Genomic DNA, 22,466 nt, shown 5'->3' on the forward strand with positions numbered 1-22,466 from the left:
AGCCAATAAAACAAAGATCCATAATTACATTTCAACAATATTTACCTAAATACAACCAAATACACCAAACAACTAATAATTAATATAATTAAAAACACATCTATCTTCAATACTCACAACTTCTAATAAACCAATTACACATAATAGGAAAGTAGGTGTGTGAAACTGATCAGTTCATTTAACCAAAATTTCGAAATGAACCAACTGATAATGGTGGTTCAGTTGATAGGATCTCTGACTTGTTGGAGTAGAGACTTGGGATCAAATCCCGCTGCCACCAGGGTTGTGTAGCCCCATGAAGCAAAAAAAGAAAAAAAAAAGGAAATTGAACTGAAAAATGAACTCTTAAAAAAAATAAAACCAAAGATTATTCCAAAGCCAGCTGAAAATAGAGGTTCGGTTACTCAAGATCCTAAATGGGTTTTGGTTCCCAACAGTACTCAAAGATTATTCCAAATTAAGGCAACCCAATTTCTCCTTTGTTATGATTCAATATCCAAACACAGAATTCTCTAACCAGTAGCCCAGTAAATGGTTTTATTTAAGAAAAAAGGAATCTCATTTCTCTGCAGTCAAATGCTTGATTATCAACAGCCAAAGTTATGCAAATTTCATGTGGTATTCTGAACTGACTTGGACTTGAAATCATGAACAAAATATAAACAAATAAGAGCAGAAGAGAGAAAACAATACACAATTAGTGACAGACTACAATTTACTACCCATTTGGTAGTATAAGGCTCTCAGCTGATGGCTTCCTCAATCTCATCCAATGCGTAGTTGTTTGTAGACACATTGGCGTAGTTGACCTTGTTGAACCGAACCACGACTGGGTAACGAGTCTTTGGATCCTGTCGAGTGTAACAGATTCCAGCATTCAGAAGAAATCAATACAATGAAATGGAAACTTAGCTTAAAAGGGTTGGTCTCAATTGTTTGGTTCAACTCAACTCATCAAAATCTATTCAGAGGAGAGAGAGAGAGAGAGAGAGAGAGAGAGAGAGAGAGAGAGAGAGAGAGAGAGACCTGATCCACAGTGACTACAGAACCAATGCCATTATACCAATAGGATTCCTTCCTGAGAATCTTCACCTGAGGATAGATTGAGGCAAGAAGATGAATGAACCAAAGAACAATAACTTAGAAGTAAGAGACTAGCAGTAGAGTAGGAACGGTGTTCTTGTAGTTAGGGGTAATTAATGCTGTATCAGCTCATCCACAGCCACCCCTTTGCAGTGATCATTAATTCCATCACAAGAACGACCATCTCTCTTACTTGGTCAGAAGGAAACAATCAATACCTTAGCACCTCTCTTGGGTCCAATCGGGGGAGGCTTGGGAGGTGGGGCTCCGCCCTCCTTAGGGGCAGCCGGAGCCGGTGGCGCCGCCTCGCCCGCCGCCCGTACAACCAGCCGTGAATCTCTCCTAGTCGAGAAGGAGACTGCGTTCCTCGAAGAGTTTGTGGTGGACGTCAAGTTTGATGTGAGCACGAACCCAGAAGCTGCAGATGCCATGGTGCAGCTCGCCATTACTCCTCTCTCTCTCTCTCTCTTCTTCCTTTCTTTAATTTCTGAAAAAGCGAAAAAATAAAATAAAAAATATTTTTCGTTGGAAAATAGACAGACGATCTCAACTTTCCACCATTGCCGTGATGCCACGTCAGCAAAATATCCATCCTTTTCGGATAACCCCATCCCTACCGCTGTTGTAAAGATTTGTTTAATTAAAGTTATCCATAATTCCAAAGTTGCCCCCATTATTTTAATTAATTATGAATTTGCACTTCACTTGTTCCCAGCTCCCTACCCCGTAAAAACTCTACCCACAACACAATACACTATCCCGTGCATAGACGTGGAGCTTTTATGAGCGGGAGATCCGGACTTGATTGAGACTCTCACAATAGAGATTACCTTCTATCAGTTCAAGGCTGTCCCCACACCGGTCTAATTGTAACATTACATTGGAAATATCCCTTCATAAAATAAAAAACATACAAAGATATTCACAGCACCAGTTTTATGGTAAGTCTCATTCTCACGGTGGAATGTGAGGTGTCAATTATGAAAGGGGGATCACATCTGCGCCCTACATACGGCGCCTCATAAACACCCTACACGCACATCTCACCGTGCATTGAAAACATCAGTGGAAAATGTTTCGTTGAGATATGCGGTGAGGCGCATATGTCAATTCGTTGGAACGTATTTTGTTGGCGGGAGATCCCATCCCAACTCTGTTCACACGTCGAAGCATTTAGGTAAACCCAATCTAACACTAATCCAATGGTTAAGAATGTCTCTTCATGTGGGGACGACACTTGTAAGGAGCACAAAAGATTCGTAATAAAGTGCACGCTTGATTGAAAAAGGTAAGCAAATCGAACGGTGAAAACACAGTCAATGAATTTCTTATCGGGTTTGTTTCAAAATGGCGGGACTTGTGGCAGTTGAAATAGAGTGAGTTGCATTTGAAGCTTCAAGCTTAGCTGCAGCGTAGGGTCTGAAAGAAACCTGATCAATTTCTAGGGTTTTCTTTCTTCGTTAATTTTCTGCGTGCCGCAAGAAGGCGATGAAGAAAAATACAAAATGTATAATAAAGAACGAATTCAGATGCGAAGATCTCTACGAAGAGGCTTGGATGGAGTTCATGGCTCTAAAAACCTGTCTGGTTCTAGGACTGGCGACGACGTCCCAGGTTTCTCTTCTTCAAAATCGACCACAGACTCTGGTTTTCTTCTCACTTTCTGTTAATTCGGTCGTTTCCTCATGGCGGATTCTTCGAAGTTTGAACTGATCTGATTATGCCTAGATTAGTTTTTCTTTAACTTGATTTTGAATGAACATAACGGTTAAGTCTACAGCCTTTATCTGGGTTAGACCGACGAATGTTTTTAATAAATTTGTCCATCTTAAATCATTATATTGCAATTTTGGTGCATAGTGTTGTGATTAATCAAGTGTTGGTTGTGCTCATGCTCTGTAATAATATACCTGCCGATGGCTGCAATGCAGTGTTTTATATTAATACTTAATAATATATATTCCTGGATAATTTGGAAGTTTCATAGCAATTTCCATCTTGGTTTTGGTTATGGCATGACTTTCGTGCTTATTGAATGTTCTACAGAATTTTTGTAATTCTGCAGATAGAAGATAGACACGCATTTACATGCATGGGGTGCTAATCAAAAAGAGAAGAAAAGAAAACAAAGTAAATGTACTGCAATACCTGTTGGCATAGTTTGGATCTATACTTAGGTTTAATATAGTGTCATACTGTTTGTCAATCCTGTAAGAGAATACAATTGTTATGAGATGAATAAACTTAGATGGTTAAGCAAATATGAATATATAATTTTCAGGGATGCTGGTAAAACAATTGGATTCATGAGAATATGGTCGGGATGTTGGGAAATGTTTTGATAAGAAAGAGCTGGAAAGTTGTTGATGGTTTCTTTAAGAATGTTTAGGATTAATTGTATAATTTACTTTGTCCCGTATGATTTTTCTACCCAGTATGGGCTTTATTGCACTTTATCATAAATTTGTCCTCTTCAGCTATATGGTCTAATTTTGGTATTCATGGGAAAAAAATAGTTATGCAAATTGATGATTATAATAGTCAAATTTATCTTAAGAGTGCTCAAGAATGTTTAGGATTAATTGTATCTTTACTTTATCCCGTATAATTTTTGTACCCAATATGGGCTTTGTTGCACTTTATCATAAATTTGTCCTCTTCAGCTAGATGGTTTAATTTTGGTATTCATGGAAAACATTGTTATGCACTTTGATTATTATAACAGTCAATTTATCTTAAGAGTGCTCAAGAATTTTTATTTTTTATTAATAATTATGACACTCAATTTATCTTTCGAATTTAGTCTCAAAATAGGCCTTGTTAGTTCTGATCAAACTGCAGACTGCACCTATAATCTTAGCAGAAGTGCCCTTGGGAGCATTCCATTATCAAATTTAGGTTGTTGCGTAATTAACACCAACTTCTGCTAGAGCTAATATCAGATCTAAGATCATATTAACTAAAGGCATCAAATGGAAGAAAAGCCATCAACCACACAACAAACAAATTGTGTAGCATCGATGCTGTATTTTGGTTGTTGTGCATAATCAACAACCTTTCATGGTTCAACCATAGAAAAGAAAATGAACTTTAAAATGATTTATATTTGATACTCATGCATGTTACAAATTTCAATGCAATGACTTTTCTTTCTTTCTCTTTTTCCCCTCTTTTCTTTTGGATTAGAAGTGGAAAACTTTTATTAATAGTAAAAGGTGAAGGAAATACGTGCAAGGAATAGCTCATGTTGCAAAGATGGGAAGACCATCTTGTAAAAATTAAAATCCCAAGCTACTTCTACATTCATCATCTTCATCATCTAAGCCTTGTCTCAACTATATGGGGTTGGCCACATGAATCTTGTTTCGCCATTCTGTTCTGTTCAATGCCATATCCATTATTAAATTATGGGTGCTTAAATCATTTCTTATCACTTCCATCCAAGTCCTTTTTGGTCTTCCCCTAGCCTTCTAGTCCGTTCAATTTGTAACAAATGGCTTTTTCTAAGAGGTGCTGTAGAGGGTCTTTTATGCATGTATGAAACCATCTCAGTCTACTTTCTCTCATTTTATCACCTATTGGAGGCTTGGAGCTACACCTAAGTTCCTTCTTCTGACTTCATTTCTAACCCTATCCTTCTTAGTTTTACATTCATCCATCTAAGCATTCACATTTTTTTCATACTCATTGTTTGAACATGTTTCTAAATTGCCCAAGATTCTGTTCCTAATGAGGCAAAAAAAAAAAAAAAAGAAGAAAAAAAGAAAAAAAAAGAAATGTGTGAATGTATTCTGTTTTTCATGTTTTTTGTAGTGGGATCCCAAATTGTTGTCTATGGGTAGCTTTGTTGACAGTTTGGGACCAGGGGTCTTTTCGTCATTTTATAAGTTAGGTTTTTGGTTAGGGGCAGTTGGGTGCATTTCTGTTGAGTTTTGGTCTCTTGGATCTTTTTGTACAAAAGTTATCTTTTAGGTGTTCATTTGAAGTTAGTTTTGTTCCTAAGGAGTTGTTGGTGATAGGGGTGAGCAAAAAAAACCGAAAAATTGGTTAATCGAACCGGTCGGTTCGATGTTTTCAAAAAACCGAAAGTTTTGGTTCGGTTTTGGTTAACCATTTAAAAAAACCAGCGGTTAACTGAACCGACCGATATATATAAACAATAATATATATTTATATATATTATATATATTATATTAATATTATATATTATTTTTTGAAAATCTAATAAATGCCGAACTAAGACTTTTTCAGTTTGGCAGTAGACTCTAGAGTGTTCGCCAGTCTACCAAATTGGCGAACAGCTAGACTTTTCAGTCCCTTTCCCTTTCTTTCCCTCTCTCTCTCTCGACTCTTACTCTCTCAGACTCATTCTTCCCCTCTCTCTCTGAGCTCTCTCTCTCTCGACTCTCACTCTTTGGTGCTCCCAAAAATCAACGGATCAACAGGTGACAGCCTTTGGCACTCCCAACTACAATAGCTTCATCGGACCAACGGGCGACGACCTTCGGTGCTCCCAAAAATCAATTTTCTTCTTCGTTCTTCCCCAGGCCCTGAGCTCTCTCTCTCGTCTGTGAGCTCTCTGTATTTCTTCCTCTCCCACTCTCTCAGATTCCCACTCTCCCCGTCTCCAGTTCCTTTTTTTTTTTTTTAATTTTGAAGTCATAAAAAAACCGGAAAACATGTTGGTTAACCGGTCGCATCGGTTCGGTTAAAATAAAAACTGAACAAATCGGTTTGGTCCAGAAAATCACCCCACGGTCTGTGAGCACCCCTAGTTGGTGAGAGGGAAACATTCTAGGGGCTTATGTGTAAATATTTTAACTAGCTTGTCCAGCAAGCCAGTAAGTCTTATAAAAGAGAAGGGGGTTGTTTCTATAGGGATCTGTTGTTTCTTTCTCTCTTGTTTGAGCTGTAGCTCAGCCCCAACTAGGGTTTTCAAGCATTGGGAGAATGTGTTTTGAGGAGTCGGCCCATTTTGGCACCTTCCAATCCCTCCATTGCTGCGTGTCCACACGGGAGGCCAGCTTGTTGCCATTGTTATTGTAGCAGAACTGTTTCCAGGAGGAGTTTTACTTCAGGTTCACGTCTGAAATCCCTAAAAATCCAACTTATTTTGTTGTTTTCAGCTTGGTATTTCTTGTGCTTATTGCTGTATACTTGAGGTACTGCATGTAACTTGACCTTCTGTCCACATCAAGTGGTATCAGAGCAAGTTCTTTCCTTGGGTCTACTTCAAAGTTCATCTCTTTCTTGTGTTTTCTATATTATCATGGCTGCAAGGGGTGGACGTGGTAGAAGACCACAACATGTCACTGTAGAGGTTTTCCGAGAGGTTATAAGAGGACTGCAAGAACAGATTGAACACCTTCCTCAACTTGTAGCTCAAAATGCTGCTAGGGATGGTGACGTCGAAAGTGATTTGGGGCTAGGAAGAAGAAAACAAGCTCCTAGAGTTGATGAACAACTCACTGACATTATTAGTGAAGAATCAAGTGAAGACATTGAGCAACCTGAAGGTGATCAACATGGAAGGAATAACAACCAGCGGTGGGAAGACCAAATAGTGCAAGCTTTACAATCCAATCAAGGTCATGGTGTTCAACTTCATATTTCTGAGTTTGATGGCGAGTTGGAACCTGAAGAGTTTCTAGACCGGTTGGACAGCATTGAAAATTATTTTGATTGGAAAGAAATGAATGAAGAAAGAAAAGTGAAGCTTGTAACAGCAAAGATGCATGGGACAGCCTTAGATTGGTGGAAAAATTACCAAAGGGATAGAGAAAGGAAGGGAAAAAGAAAGGTTAGTTCCTGGGGAAGAATGAAAGAGAAGCTGAAATCCCAATTTTTACCACCAGACTATGAACAAACTCTTTACCAATGGGTGCAGAATTTAAGGCAACAGGAAAAGAGTGTGAAGGAGTACACAAAAGAGTTTAATAGATTAACTGTTCGGAGTAATACGTTAGAAACTGAACATAAAAAAGTTAGTAGATATATCAATGGTTTGAGGTTGCCAATACAAGATCAAGTCAGCCTACATTGCCCGTATAAGGTAAAGGATGCATATCAGCTAGCTCTAAAGGTTGAAGCTCAATTGAGTCGGAGCTCAGGGCGGAGGGCTAAGTTCTGTCCAAGGTACATCTTCATTAGTAGGTCGAAGTGTTGGGGTTGGTAGGGGTCGTGTGATCAACCAAACACGACCTACAGTCCAAGGGACTTCAAATGCAACAAAAAGCAGTCAAGGGCAGCCTACTATTAGATGTTTCAGGTGTATGGAGTTGGGACATCGTTCAAATGAATGTCCTAAGAGAAGGATTGAAGGGCAAACGCATTTGGTTGATGAAGTCACTGATGAACAACAAGGTGATATAGGCCATGTTGAGGATGGGCAAGTGGCTGAAACTACTGAAACTAGTGCTTTAGAGGAAGAAAACTTGGATGGGGATATTGAGGGTGAAACTCTAGTGATACAACACTCTATGGTTGCACCTCAAGAACCACTACCTGGGGATTGGTTGAGAAAGAATATCTTTAGAACACGTTGTACAGCTGGCGGGAAGTTGTGTAACCTGATTATTGATAGTGGGAGTAGTGAGAATCTTGTTTATCAAGAGATGGTGGATAAATTACAGCTCAAGACTGTTCAATACCCCCGACCATATCGTATTTTGTGGTTCAACAAAGGAAGTGAGGTAAAGAGTTTCTTCTAAATGCCTAGCTAATTTTTCTATTGGTAATACATTTGAAGAACCGGTATGGTATGATGTTGTCCCAATGGATGCATGCCATATTCTCTTGGGTCGCCCATGGCAATATGACCGTAAGACCATTCATTATGGGGACAAGAACACATACAGCCTTGTGAAAGACAATAAGAAGATAACTCTTAAACCAATGCAACTTGATTCATTTCCAAAGAAGGAAACAAAGCCAACCACTACTCTCTTCACCTCAAATAAATTGGCTCAAAAAGATGGGAATTTGGATGTTGTTTACGTGATGGTACAAAAGAAGTTAGCAAAGAAACACCTGTTCCAGAGTTGGTGAAGAAGCTGCTTCATGAGTATGCTGATGTGATGCCTGAAGAACTACCAAATGACCTTCCTCCCCTAAGAGATGTACAACATCATATAGATTTAATGCTGGGAGCAGCATTGCCTAACCTATTCACTATAGAATGAGCCCTAAGGAGCATGAGGAGTTCTAAAGACAAGTAACGGAGTTGTTGAAGAAGGGGCTGATCCGTGAGAGCTTAGGCCCATGTGCTGTACCAGCTTTGCTCACACCAAAGAAAGATGGTAGTTGGCGTAAATGTGTTGACAGTCTTTTCAAAGATAGATCTGAAGAGTGGATACCATCAAATTCGTATCCGAGAGGGGGATGAGTGGAAGACTGCATTCAAGACCAAGGAAGGTCTTTATGAATGGCTGGTTATGCCATTTGGGTTGTTTAATGCTCCTGGCACCTTTATGAGGTTCATGAGCCAAGTTTTAAGGCCGTTCATGGGGAAGTTTGTGGTAGTTTATTTTGATGGCATACTCATTCATAGAAAAGATCATGACAGCCACTTAGAACACTTGAGAGCAATCCTAGAAGTCTTGCGACAAAATTAGCTATATATAAATTTGAAGAAGTGTAATTTTATGACAGATTGGTTGGTGTTTTTGGGATATGTTGTTTCAGCCAAGGGGATTGAGGTGGATCAAGAAAAAGTTCAAGCTATTCAAGAGTGGCCAACACCAAAGACCTTAACTGAAATTCGTAGTTTCCATGGGTTAGCAACATTTTATCGTCGGTTTATAAAGAATTTCAGCACTATTGTGGCACCCATTACTGAATGCTTGGAAGGAGGTGAGTTTACTTGGACTCTTGCAGCTGAGAAAAGCTTCCAAGAGATAAAGATGAGGATGGCGAAGGCTCCGATATTGGCTTTACCTGATTTTAATAAGCTCTTTGAAGTTGAATGTGATGCATCCCATGTTGGGATTGGAGCTGTCCTTAGCCAAGAAGGCCATCCAATTGCTTACTTTAGTGAGAAACTCAATGATGCTAGAAGGAGGTATTCCACTTATGATGTTGAGTTTTATGCCATTGTGCAAGCATTGAAGTTTTGGAGGCATTATCTTATCCAACGGGAGTTTGTGTTGTATTCAGACCATGAAGCATTAAAACACCCTAACTCCCAACAGAAGATAAGGGGACGACATGCTAAATGGGTTGACTTTCTACAAGAATATAATTTTGTTTTGAAGCATAAGGCTGGACAGCAAAACCGGGTAGCTGATGCTCTTAGTAGGAGAGTTCACTTGGTGTCAACAGTGTCTACTAATGTTGTGGGATTCAGCTCCATCAAAGACCAATACCAAGATGACCCTTATTTTGGCCCTATTTGTAGAAGCTATACAGCAGGCGACAAGGATATTTGAGCCAAGTTTGTGTGGAATGATGGTTACTTATTCATGGGCAATAGGTTGTGTATTCCATCAGGATCCTTGAGGGCATTACTCATTGCTGATTTGCATTGCAAAGGACATTTTGGTCGCAAGAAGACACTTGAAATGGTCTCCAAAAGGTACTTTTGGCCAAGGCTACAAAAGGATGTGTTCTATTATGTTGATAGATGATACAAGTGCCAAACATCTAAGGGGCAACATCAGAATACAGGTTTGTATCTTCCCTTACCCATACCAGAAGCACCGTGGGTTGATATCATTATGGATTTTGTGTTAGGGTTTCCAAGAACAGCTAGGGGTAATGACTCTATTTTTGTTGTAGTTGATCATTTCTCTAAAATGGCCCACTTTATTGGATGCCAAAAGACTTTTGATGCTTCTCATGTAGCTAACTTGTTTTTCAAAGAAGTTGTTTGGTTGCATGGATTGCCAAGATCTATCACATCAGATCATGACACAAGATTCATTAGCCACTTTTGGAGAACTTTATGGAAGCATATGGGTACTACCCTACAATATAGCAGTACATTTCACCCACAAACAGATGGACAAACTGAAGTGGTTAACCGAAGCCTAGGCAACTTGTTGAGGAGCCTAGTTGGAGACTACTTAAAGCAATGGGATCTTATCCTACCACAAGCTGAATTTGCCTTCAATGATTCAATTAATAGGTCTACAGGGAAGACTCCTTTTGAGGTTGTGTACGGTCGGTCACCTAAAAGTGTTGTTGATCTAGCTCCTATAACAGGGTTGCGGCGAGTGAGTGATGATGCCGAAGCTTTAGCTGAATCCATTCGAGTGATTCAAGAGAATGTACGACAGAAGCTGAAAGAAAGCAACCAAAGGTATAAAGAAGCTAAGGACAATATCATTCACAATATCATTCACTAACAAGATTTTCCCATCTTCTGAGTCACGACTGAACACAGAATGGTCTACTTGACATTGTTTCATGCTAAAATTCTTTACTGCACTGAATCTGCCAAACCACACACGTGGAGGTTGTTTCAGTCCATAGATCGCCTTCTTAAGTCTGCAAACTTTACCATCCTCCCCCTGAGCAACAAACCCTGGTGGTTGCTCCATATATACTTCCTCAACTAGGTCACCATGTAAGAAGGCATTTTTAATGTCATGTTGGAAGAGAGGCCAATCATACATTGTTGCTAATGAAATTAACACCTGAACTGAACTAATCTTAGCCACAGGAGAGAATGTCTCCGTATAGTCAACACCATATAATTGAGAATAGCCTTTGGCCAGTAACCTGGCCTTTAATCGTTCCATACTACCATCTGGAGGATACTTCACTATGTAGACCCACTTACATCCAACAACATGCTTACCGGGAGGGAGAGTAGTAAGTTCCCACGTGTGATTGTGTTGTAAAGTAGACAATTCCTCTTCCATTGCTTGTCGCCACCTTGGAGAAGTAAGGGTTTCTTGGACAGTCTTAGGAGTGGAAACAGAGGATAGCAAAGATATAAAATGGCGATGAAAAGTGGAAAGGTGAGCAATAGAAACATAATGAGAAATAGGATGAGATGTACAACTACGTTTACCTTTCCGCAATGCAATAGGAAGATCAAGATCTGAAAGAGGTGCAACCACAGGATCCGTTGACAAGGATTGAACTGGAGGAGGGGCCGGTGCTCTTCTATGATTATACACTTGTGTGATTGGTGGCCTCTCAGTATTAACCTACATTGGGGAAGGCGGGGACGGAGATGGAACAGGAACCACGGGAAGGGTGTCCTCAACTAGAATTGGAAGTGGAACCATAGGAGCAGGAGGGACATCAATATTTGGGAAGAATGGAACGAACTCAAAGAAAGTGACATCTGAGAACACAAAGGACCGATGAGAGCTAGGGTTATAACACTTGTACCCTTTTTGGGTTTTGGAGTATCTAAGGAAGATGCATTTGGTAGCACGCGCATCTAACTTGTCTAAACCATGCCCTAAATTTTGAATAAAACAAACACAACCGAAGACTCTAGGGGTAAGAGGGAACAAAGAAAGAGTAGGAAACAAGACTGAGAAAGGGGATTGACTTCCAAGAATGGACATGGGCATCCGATTGATGAGGAAACATGATGTCAGAACAACATCATTCCAAAACGCTTTGGGATATTCATATCAAGCATAATGGACCGAGCAGTTTCAAGTAAGTGTCGATTTTTTTGTTCAGCCATGCCATTCTGTTGTGGGGTATAAGAACAAGAGGTTTGATGGATTATCCCATGGTGCTCTAAGAATTGCTGAAATGGTGTTGAGGTGGACTCTTTTGCATTATCTGAGCGAAGAATTTTAATATGAACTCCAAATTGGGTATGTATTTCAGCATAAAATTTTTGAAAAATAGAGAACAATTCACTTCGATCTTTCATAAGATAGAGCCATGTCATCATTGAAAAGTCATCAACAAAAATTACAAAATACTTGTGACACTGCTTTATTTGGACCCCAAACATCTGAATGGACTAAAGAAAAAGGACTTAAAACACGACTATCAACTTTTGGACTAAAAGAGACTCTATGGTGTTTCCCAAGCTGATACGACTCACAATCCAACGATGGAAGATGACTTAAGGACGAAACCAACAACTTCAGAGCCTTGAGTGATGGATGACCAAGTCTGCAGTGCCACTGGAGAGGAGTAAGAGATGATTGAAAAGCTACTTTCAGGCCACCACCATCAAGATGATACAATCCACCTGCCTCATGCCCTCCACCAATCTTCATCCACGTCTTGAGATCCTGAAACACACAAGAAGAGGGATAAAAGGTTATATAACAATTAAGTGACTTGGTTAATCTACTAACAAACATAAGGTTAAAAGGGAACTTGGGTACAATATAAAATAAGGGATAAGGATAAGGAGGTCAGATTAACATCACCAACACTGCAGATGGGAGAGGTAGAACCATTAGCAAGGGTAACTGTTTGAGAAGTAGATGGAGAAAATGAAGAAAACATATATGAAGTCCTGGACATATGACCCGAGGTTCCAGAGTCAATGATCCAGTGTGAGGGTTTGGAAGCCAAGCAAGCCATACCTGAATGGGCAAGAGTAGTTGTGTTTTGCTGAGAGGATGTTTGAAGAAACTTCTCATATACCTCACATGGGACACTCACCATTTCCTTCTCAGAAGCACCAGTAGATGTGGAGGGGGTCTGATCAGTCTACTGGTTCTCAGTAACTATACCACTGCTACTAGTCACAACATGATTAACCCAAGTGTTGGGTGGACCATGTAAATCATAATAGAAATTAACACTATGTCCCTCTAATTCATAGTATGTGCATTTCCTAGGTCTAACACTTCCTCTACCACGACTTCCCCTTGACTCTCGACCTCCACTACGGCCACCAGTACGGTTAAACACAGGACCACCTCGGTTCCCTAGAAATCCACGACCACCTCCACCACCTCTATTTCCACGACCTCCCCCTCTTGTCACCACAACACCAGACCTGTCCGAGAAAGAGGAAGACTCTGTAGGATCAATAGAAATCCTCCGAAGACGGGCAAGCACTTCCTCAAGAGAGGGGAGAGAAGATCCACCCAATATTTGTGCTCGAACAAGTTCATATTCAGCCTTTAAACCCACTAGAAACCTTGTCTCATCAAGTTGCTCTCGTTGTTGTTGCTGAACTTGAACATCCAGAGTCAGAGCAAGATGCACATTAAGCTCATTACGGAGGTTCCTCATGCTTGCATAATATTCTTCTAGGCTTTGATTACCTTGCTTCAGGTTATAGTACTCTTGGTAAAGTTGGTACACTCTAGTGGTATTATCTTGGCCATAGCATGGTCCCCGATTTCCTTAGCTGTATCCAGGAACATAAAATTCACACTAATTTTAGGTTCCATGCTATTCCACAATCAGGTCATAATTTGTGCATCCTTCTGTTCCCAATCACTAAACCCTAGAGAATCAGAAGAGGGTTTCTCCTCTCTCACATGTTTCACCTTTTTCTTGGCTCTTAAAAACACTTGTACAGTGTTGACAGGTGTATTATATGTACTGTACACAGGTTTAGTGCCCATAGGGGTATTTTTGTAATTTTGTAAACCTCTTGTGTTGTACGGCCAGTATAGTATAAATACTATGCTTCACTCGACTGAAGCAGTTCTTTTGAGGCCTTAACTCAGTAGCCTCCTCTTCTTCTTCTTCTTCTTCTTCTTCTTCTTCTTCCTTCTTTCCTTTCTTCTTCTCCTTCTTCTCTTGCTCAACATGGTATCAGAGCAGGACCGTCCAGGCCTGGAAAACAACCAGCTGAGGTCTCTCTCCACTGCTGCGTAGGAGCTATAGTCCTAATGCTCGAAGACAAGGAAGAGGAAGCATTCTCTAGTGCTGCGGTTAGTCTCCACTACCGAGTAGGGTTCTGCTACAAGAAAGTTGATTGTTCAACTTCCTAGCACAGAAAAAGGGTTCTGCTACAAGTTTTTTCTTCTTCCTTCATGGCTGTACTGGAGTTGCTCGGCTAAGAAGACTGTAGAAAACCATACCAGATGTACGAGGGGGGGTTCTGACCTGAAGAGAAGTTTGAGTCCATGGCTGTACTGCCTATTCACAGTTCGGGTGACCTAGGTACTGAACTGAATTTTTTCTGTTTATGGTTCTCTTCTTGCACTCTTTTGATGGACTGTTAATGTCCCAAAATCTGAGTAGGGACTGTCCCCCTTCCTCCGATTGTGTGTTGCTCTATTCAGCTCTCTAAGGGACTGTTGATGAACCCTAAACCCTAAGTGACTGTTCGGCTGCCCTGGAAAGTGGATATCAGCCGATTAGGTGTGGTGAACCACCACTCGTATTGCTGTTCCTACTGAGTTTTTTTTTTCGGCTGAGAAGCTGCATTAAAGTTGTAAAACTATAGGTCATTCAGACCTGGTTACACTGCAAGTGCAGTTCGTATATTGTTCTGTGGACTCCTACACAGTGTAGGTCATACAACTTAGTACTGCAGCTGTAGTGTTTGTGCTTTTGGTTTTGTGTAGCAGCTCTGTAAGGCAGTGTGCCTTTTGGTTTTGTGTACTTCTAAACCTAGAATCATGAATAGTGAAGATTCAGCTACATCTGGAATCTCCACAATGCTGAATGGAATGAGTGGGAGCAGTGACCTATCCTTCCCTATGGCTATTGTTCCTCTTGATGGGTTAAACTACCTAGAGTGGTCAAGGGGGATCAAGCTATACATAACTGCAAGGGGAAAAATAGGCTACATAAATGGAAGAATCAAAGAACCACCTTCTGGAAATGCAGAACATGATAGATGGGATCAGGAGAATAGTATGGTTATGTCATGGCTTTTGATCTCCATGCAACCGCAAATAAGGAAGAACTTCATGTGGGCTGAGACTGCAAATGAGATATGGGAACAGGAAAAATTCACATATTCTGAACTTCGACACTATGCCAAGATTTATCAACTGCAAGCAGCTTCATCTACTTGTAAACAAGGGGAGAGGAGTTTATCAGTTTATTACTCTGACTTGACAACTGTTTGGAAGGAGTTGGACCATTACCAGAATATTGATTGGAAGTGTGATGAAGATGCAAAATTGTATAAGAAAATTGTCTCACAGCAAAGAGTGTTTGCTTTTTTACATGGTCTCAATCCTATCTATGAATCCATCAGAGTACAAATTCTAAGTTCTAAGGATCTTCCTTCAATTCAGGAGGTCTATGCTCTTGTCTAGTCTGAAGAGAGTAGAAAAAACTTGATGAACAACACCGGAGGGGATGCAATTGTGTTGGCGGCAAAGGGGGGTTCCTCTACTAGTGGTGGACCTTCTTCCAAGAGAGGGGATTTCCAGAAGAAAGCAGAAGATAAGGAAAAATTGTGGTGCACTAATTGTCAAAAGCCCCGACACACCAAAGATACTTGTTGGGATCTCCATGGGAAACCAAAGTGGGCTCAGGATTTACCTAAGAAGCAAGGCTCAGATGTAATTAGAAGACCCGGGCAACAAGGTACCAAGAAACACCACATGGCCAACATGGTTACTCGGGAGAATCAACCCTCCATTTCTGCTGTGACTCAAACACCACATGGCCAACATAGCGACTCTGGATCTGACCCAAGGGAGGATATTGTAAACTCTTTCCGTGACCATTTGGAGCTTTATGGTAGAGCAATTCGCCAGATGGGCTCCTCCCACCGACTCTTTTGCATCCACATCAGGTAATCCTGCCACAACTTTCCATGTTGCTTCTCACGACCTTGACTCTCCATGGATCATTGATTCTGGAGCGTCAAAACACATGACTGGTATGTCCTCTTACTTTCAAACTTATCACCCTCTTTCTGGAAGAGATAAAGTGAGACTAACTGATGGATCATACACTTCCATAGCTGGTCAAGGAACTCTTTCTCTTCCCCTCGGCCTTACTCTTTCTAATGTTCTTCATGTTCCAAAATTACCTATGAATTTGTTCTCAGTCAGTAGTGTTACAAATTCCTTAAACTGTTCTGTGATTTTTTTCCCTTCCTATTGTGTGATTCAGGATCTGGCCTCGGGGAGGACGATTGGTAGGGGACGTATGGTTGATGGACTCTATATGCTGGAGAATACGGCTGGCCTTCATGTTACAGAGTCTATGAGTAAGTTCAGAAAGAGAAATGTATTTGTGGCATTGTCGTTTGGGTCATTTGTCTTTTGAGTCCTTGAAAGTTATTTTCCCAGAACTGTGTAAGTCAGTGTCTGTTTTTAATTTTTCTTGTCAAACATGCCAGTTAAACAAGCATTGTAGAACTCAATTTCCTCAAAGAAATAGTAAACTGAGTTTCCTTTTCACATTGTGCATTCTGATGTGTGGGGCCCTGTTACTTTACCTTCTGAGAGTGACTACGAGTACTTTATTACCTTCATTGACGATTATTCCAGATACACTTGGGTATATCCAATGCGAACCCATGAGGAAGTACAAAAATTTATCCAAGATTTCCAGCGGATGGTCTTCACCCAATTTCAGACCGAAATTCAAATATTTCAATCAGACAATGCAAAAGAATTTTTTCATAGTGACATCACAGAGTTCTTTGCTTCACATGGCTCACTTCATCGGAGCTCCTATGCCCACACGCCACAACAAAATGGTGTGGCTGAATGGAAAAATCGACACCTTCTTGAAGTGGCACAGGGTTTACTACTCCACATGAATGTTCCCTGTTGGTTCGGCTGTCTTAGTTTGTATGTTTACCTTTTGTTGGGTCTTAAGTCATTAGTTAGTGGGCCTTGTTACTGGGCCTAATCTTACTTAATGTTTATTTCGACTAGGTGTCCCATCACTAATCAGGGGCAATCTTGTCCATTCATGTAACATTATGTAATGCCTTTATATATAATAGATTAGGGCTGACCGAAGAGTTTACTGCCGCCCATTTCATTTCTGTTCCTCTTCTACTCTCATTCGACAGTCCTATTTCAACAAACATTCCCAAACGAGTTTGGCTTGAGGCCGTCCTTTATTCTACATACCTCATTAACCGAATGCCCTCTCGTTGGTTAGAGTACAAAGCCCCACATCAGTTTCTCTTTCCTAAGGCCCCTCTTCTTTCTATTCCTCCTCGTGTTTTTGGTTGTCGGTGCTTTGTTCAAAACCTATCTCCCACCCGAGGGAAATTCTATGTCTCCATGGATGTTACCTTCTTTGAGGATGAGCCCTTCTTTCCTATTTCTCCTCAGGGGGAGTGTAGGCATGAGGAGAAACTAGTTCAACTTCCTCCTCTTCCTACTCCTCCTTCTCCCCCTTCTCCTTCTGATCCTCCACCTTTTCGTGTTTTTTCTCGTCGTCGTAAAGGCCAACTAGGTTCAAGTGTTGTGGAGAATCTAGAAGTTGTATCTCAAATGCCATCAAATTCCTTGGGGGAAGATCATACTCACTCAGGTAACTTGACTCTTAACCTCCCTGTTACTAATGATCTTGACCTTCCCATTGCCCACAGGAAAGGTGTTAGGCCGTGCACCACTAAACACCCCATTTCCAACTTTGTTTCCTATGAGAACATCTCACCTTCATTTTGTGCTTTTCTTACCTCCATTGACAGTATCACTATTCCCAAGAATGTGGCAGAAGCTCTCTCAGTACCAGAATAGATGAAGGCCATGAAGGAAGAAATTGATGCTCTTCATAAGAATGGCACGTGGGAACTTGTTGATTTCCCTAAGGGAAAGGATCCAATTGGATGTAAATGGGTGTTCACTGTAAGCATGGGGCTGATGGAACCGTGGAGAGGTATAAAGCTCGTTTAGTGGCAAAGGGTTTTACTCAAGTATATGGAGTTGATTATGCAGAAACCTTTGCCTCTGTTGCCAAAATGAACTCTATTAGAGTACTTTTTTCTCGTGCTGCCAATCTGAATTGGGATCTTCATCAGCTCGACATCAAGAATGCCTTCTTGAATGGTGACCTTGAAGAGGAAGTTTATATGGTTCAACCCCCCGGTTTTTTTGGCTCAAGGAAGTGAACAAAAGGTGTGCAAGTTGAAGAAGTCTTTATATGGGCTGAAGCAATCACCAAGAGCTTGGTTCAGCATATTTCATACTGTAGTTCAGCAGAGGGGATACAAGCAATGTCAGTCAGATCACACACTGTTTGTAAAAAGAGTAGAAGGTAAAATGGCTGCTCTAATAGTATATGTGGATGACATGATTGTTACTAGTGACTGGAAGGATGAAATTCAAAGTTTGAAGGGCTTCCTTGCCACTCAATTCGAAGTGAAAGATCTAGGACCCGCCAAATACTTCCTTGGAATTGAGGTTGCTCGATCAAAAAATGGTATCTTCATCTCCCAAAGGAAATATGCCTTAGATTTTCTTAAGGACACTGGAAAGTTTGGGGTTAAACCAGCTGACTCTCCCATTGACCCCAATCGTAAGTTAAGTGACAGCCAAGGTGAACCTCTTAAGGATGTGAAGCAATTTCAGAGGCTTGTAGGGAGATTGTTGTACCTCTCTATGACTCGTCCAGATATAGCATATGCTGTTGGTGTCCTCAGCCAGTTCATGCATGCACCTAGGTCCACTCATCTTGAAGTAGCGGAGAGAATATTGTGGTATCTTAAGAAGTTCCCGTGTGCTGGCTTATTATTCCAGAAACATGGACATTTGAGAGTTGAAATTTACACAGATGCGGATTGGGCTGGATCTCAAAGTGACAGAAGGTCTACTAGTGGTTACTGCACCTTTGTAGGAGGGAACGTTGTTACTTGGAGGAGTAAGAAGCAAACCGTGGTAGCTAGATCCAGTGTTGAAGCTGAGTATCGTGCAATGGCACACGGAGTAGCCGAAGGTATGTGGATAAAGAATCTATTGGGAGAGTTGGGTTTTCTAGTGGATAAACCCATGACTCCACTCTGTGACAACAAGGCAACTATAAGTATCGATGTCAACCCGGTACTACATGATAGAACAAAGCACATTGAAGTTGACAAGCACTTTATCAGAGAGAAAATCATCACAGGCGAAGTATGCACTCCATACATCAGCTCTGAAGACCAACTATCAGACATCTTTACAAAAGGGCTAAACCATTCCAGACACCAAGGTCTCTGTGACAAGTTGGGCATGATTGATATCTATGCCCCAACTTGAGGGGGTGTTGACAGGTGTATTATATGTACTGTACACAGGTTTAGTGCTCGTAGGGGTATTTTGTAATTTTGTAGACCTCTTGTGTTGTACGGCCAGTATAGTATAAATACTATGCTTCACTCGACTGAAGCAGTTCTTTTGAGGCCTTAACTCAGTAGACTCCTCTTCTTCTTATTCTTCTTCTTCCTTCTTTCCTTTCTTCTTCTCCTTCTTCTCCCGCTCAACATACAGATTTAGCCCATGGCACATAGTTCTCACCATTTAATTTGATAGAGGTCATCTAAACATTTAGGTAATCAGGGGGAACCATAACACTAGACTTGTGTTCACTACTATCTCCCATATCTGATTTTTTTTTCTTCACTCACCTGTATATCACACCACAAAACCCTAATTCACTTTGTTATCCTCCACTTTCAACACCACAAAACCCTTCAAATGCACACCACACACCTAGTACTAGATCTGCAGCCAATCAACCATCAAATCACACTATAACACCTATACTACATAGAACACACTACAAACCAGACCTGCACTCGACTGAACACTGCACCACCCGAAGCTGCTCTCTTCGTACCATCGATTAGAGAGCTTCCTACAAATCACCACAAACAACCACCGCACCACAAACTGGAGGCATGGAGACCTCCTAAGGGAAAAAACGATCACTCCTTTGCAGCCTTTCTCTTAATCTCCAAGGAATTCTTGAGAAATCTGCAAAACCCTAGAGAGCTTGGCGATAAAAAAAATTCTGGGCAGATCTGAACTTGTTTTAGCAGCTCTGATACCATGTGAATAGACCGATTAGCCCTAGTTTAGTTCTAGTTAAGAAGAACAAGAACAAGAAGAAGAAGGAGAAAGAGAGAGAAGGAAGGGTTTGGTCTAGGAGAAGAAAAGTAACTCCACTCAGCCGGCCCACTTTGTATTTATATTCTATGTGTTGGATTACAAAAGACAATGTTGTCCCTCATTAAGTATGGGACAAAATTTAAACACAGTCAAAACAGACTATTCAACCTTAATTAGATAGACAAAAGACTTAACTACCCTTGTACTGTCGATCCTAACAATTACCAGCTGCCAACTTGATGCAACTATCCTCCTATATTTGGGCTCGGGACTGGCAGTGTAAGACAAGCTCACCCCAGAAGAGTTAACTTCTACATGTCAAAAAAAGAAAATAGAAACACGACAATAGCCCAACTACATATGAGGAATATATACTTACCCCCAATATAATTCTATCTATAATTCTTCTAGACAGGCTGTTGGACCTACCTCCCTTGTGATATGGTGCAAGAACCAAGGACCTTCCCCTACATTTCTCATATATTCTATTACTTGAGAGTCCCCTTCAACTTGTACTCGAAGTAATGCTGGACCAGTAAGTGGCTAAAATTTTTTGAAAATCAAAAGTTATGTTTTCATGAGTATCTAATTCAAAACAAGGGATGTTGGGTAGGTTCTAGATGGGGTTTTAAAGCTGATATTGCAACAATTGGCTCCCAAAAGCATATCAGTCTGAAGGTGTGCTTGCTTGGTTTTGACACTTTGCTAAAACATAACCAGTAACCACGAAAGGGGTTGGGAGAACTTAAGAATGTTCAGAAATAAGAAAAAAAACAGGTCTTGGTTATGCTGTTTAGGGACTGAAGAAACTTGATAAAAATGACAAGTGGATAAAGGAAGATAGGGAAAGAATAAGAGAAGAAATAGGGGTAGGGGAATGATTAAGAAATGAAGAATGAATAGCTAGCAAATTGTCTGGAACTGTTTGCTTGCATTTGTTCTCTTATTGCAACCTAATAATCAGACACCAGAAAGATGGAGCAAACCTCCACATTTAGCTAGCTAAAGTTTCTCTTAACTTCCTCCCATTGCTTTTATATGGTTAAGCATAGTTAATACAACATACAAGATTTTTCTCCTATTCTCTTGAAGTGATTCCCTAAATTTTTATAGCTAAGGTCTTATCATTCTTCCTTTTATTATCCTATCATTGGTTTTCTGTAGACGTATCTGTAGATGTTACCACAGAGCACAGACAAGTGGATAACATCATAAAATGTGTCTCTAACTTGCCTACCTTAGCCCATCCAGAAAAAAGAAACACATGCCTTTTTTTTTTTTACTTTTTAGTGATAAACTAATCATCACCTAGGTACTGACTGCTCAATATATCGCATGGGGAGGCCAAAACAATTAGTCATTGCCTCACTTCATTGACAAAACTTGTTCCTTTCATCTTGACCCACCCAGAAATTGGTCAAGTCCATGATATTGTTGAGAGTCCAACTCCAACCACATCTTTACATCCAACACTACTTTATCTTGGTGTTCTCTCACTGCAAGAGGATGGATACTTTTGTTGTCTATTGGCACCTCTTCATTAACTAAAGAAAGCTTTTGGTTTACTACTTTAGTATATTGATCATTCTGTGTCATCTACAAGATCTTGGATGCTGACTCGTGTAATTATATATACTTATCTTCGTACTTGTATACTCTTGTCTGTAGATGTGAACCAAGTGAAAAGAGTAAGGTTTGCATCTCCTGGTACTGTTTTTCCCCTCAGAGGCAAGCATGATGTGTTACATGCCGAGGGAGCTTACACACCAAGATGTAAGTTTTCCTTTTTCCTACCTGACAAGTGCTCAATTTTTCTGGGGTCCATATTGTTTCTATGACCAACTTATTTCCCTTATCTTTCATTTTACTTCTATTGTATCTTAGTTTTGTTTGTAGTGCCATAGTGTTATATATATTGTCTTCTATTTGATGGGAAGTTAATTTGCAGCTAATGATCCTAAAACTTCTGAGTATGCTTTTTATAAGAAAATAAGAGAAGCTGCTGGCAAAAATCTCTGTTGTCATAAACAGGAATACCACTTGAAGAAGTTTGAATCAAGTAACTGTACTGAAGGTATGTTGTTTTTTCTGATACCTAGTGATTCTTGTGCGGATTATTGAGGAATTAAATTTTTAGGAGACCATGTTCTACTGATTACTCAATGCTTCTTTTTTTATTCACTCAATTTTTGACCTTGTAAGATATCAGGATATAGATTTTTAGTCAGTCCTTGACCATGATATATACCATGCAGATTTGGCAAATGTGGTCAAACACAATTGTGAGGAGATAAGACATCTATTGTCCATTGAGAAGTCTACATCCATTGATCTCAGGAAATCCTTTTCACTAATTGGAGTCTCAAAGGATTCAGGTGTGCACTGTAATTGGTAGTTTCAGGGCCCATTTGGTTCATGGGAATAGGGGTCTGGAATCGGAATCAGAATAGTCCATTCTGATTCCAACCGTTT

The 22,466-nt window shown here is 40.4% G+C and overlaps 2 protein-coding genes across 3 annotated transcripts in view; one reads left to right on the plus strand and one right to left on the minus strand.

The window, feature by feature from the left end:
* Positions 1-535: 535 nt before the first annotated feature.
* On the minus strand, positions 536-1,593 carry LOC148865161 (photosystem I reaction center subunit IV A, chloroplastic-like). Its single transcript, XM_088975579.1, has 3 exons — positions 1,302-1,593; positions 1,027-1,092; positions 536-851 (listed from the first exon to the last, which is right to left on the minus strand). The coding sequence occupies exons 1-3, from the start codon at positions 1,527-1,529 to the stop codon at positions 744-746; spliced, it is 402 nt and encodes a 133-aa protein (XP_088831705.1). The 5' UTR covers positions 1,530-1,593; the 3' UTR covers positions 536-743.
* Positions 1,594-2,458: 865 nt separating this feature from the next.
* LOC148865162 (uncharacterized) overlaps positions 2,459-22,466 on the plus strand; it is a 43,215-nt gene continuing 23,207 nt past the window's right edge. The window contains exons 1-4 of one of the 2 annotated variants that reach the window (XM_088974545.1): positions 2,459-2,697; positions 21,663-21,767; positions 21,943-22,068; positions 22,250-22,369. In XM_088974545.1, the coding sequence (XP_088830671.1) occupies positions 2,589-2,697; positions 21,663-21,767; positions 21,943-22,068; positions 22,250-22,369 (460 nt within the window). In that variant the 5' untranslated portion in view covers positions 2,459-2,588. Of the gene's footprint in view, positions 2,731-21,662; positions 21,768-21,942; positions 22,069-22,249; positions 22,370-22,466 lie in introns of both variants that reach the window. The other variant, XM_088974543.1, reaches the window with a different exon arrangement.

The sequence above is a fragment of the Nelumbo lutea genome, chromosome 3, assembly GCF_056320005.1.
Source record: "Nelumbo lutea isolate HS-2025 chromosome 3, American lotus-T2T, whole genome shotgun sequence".
Lineage (NCBI taxonomy): Eukaryota > Viridiplantae > Streptophyta > Magnoliopsida > Proteales > Nelumbonaceae > Nelumbo > Nelumbo lutea.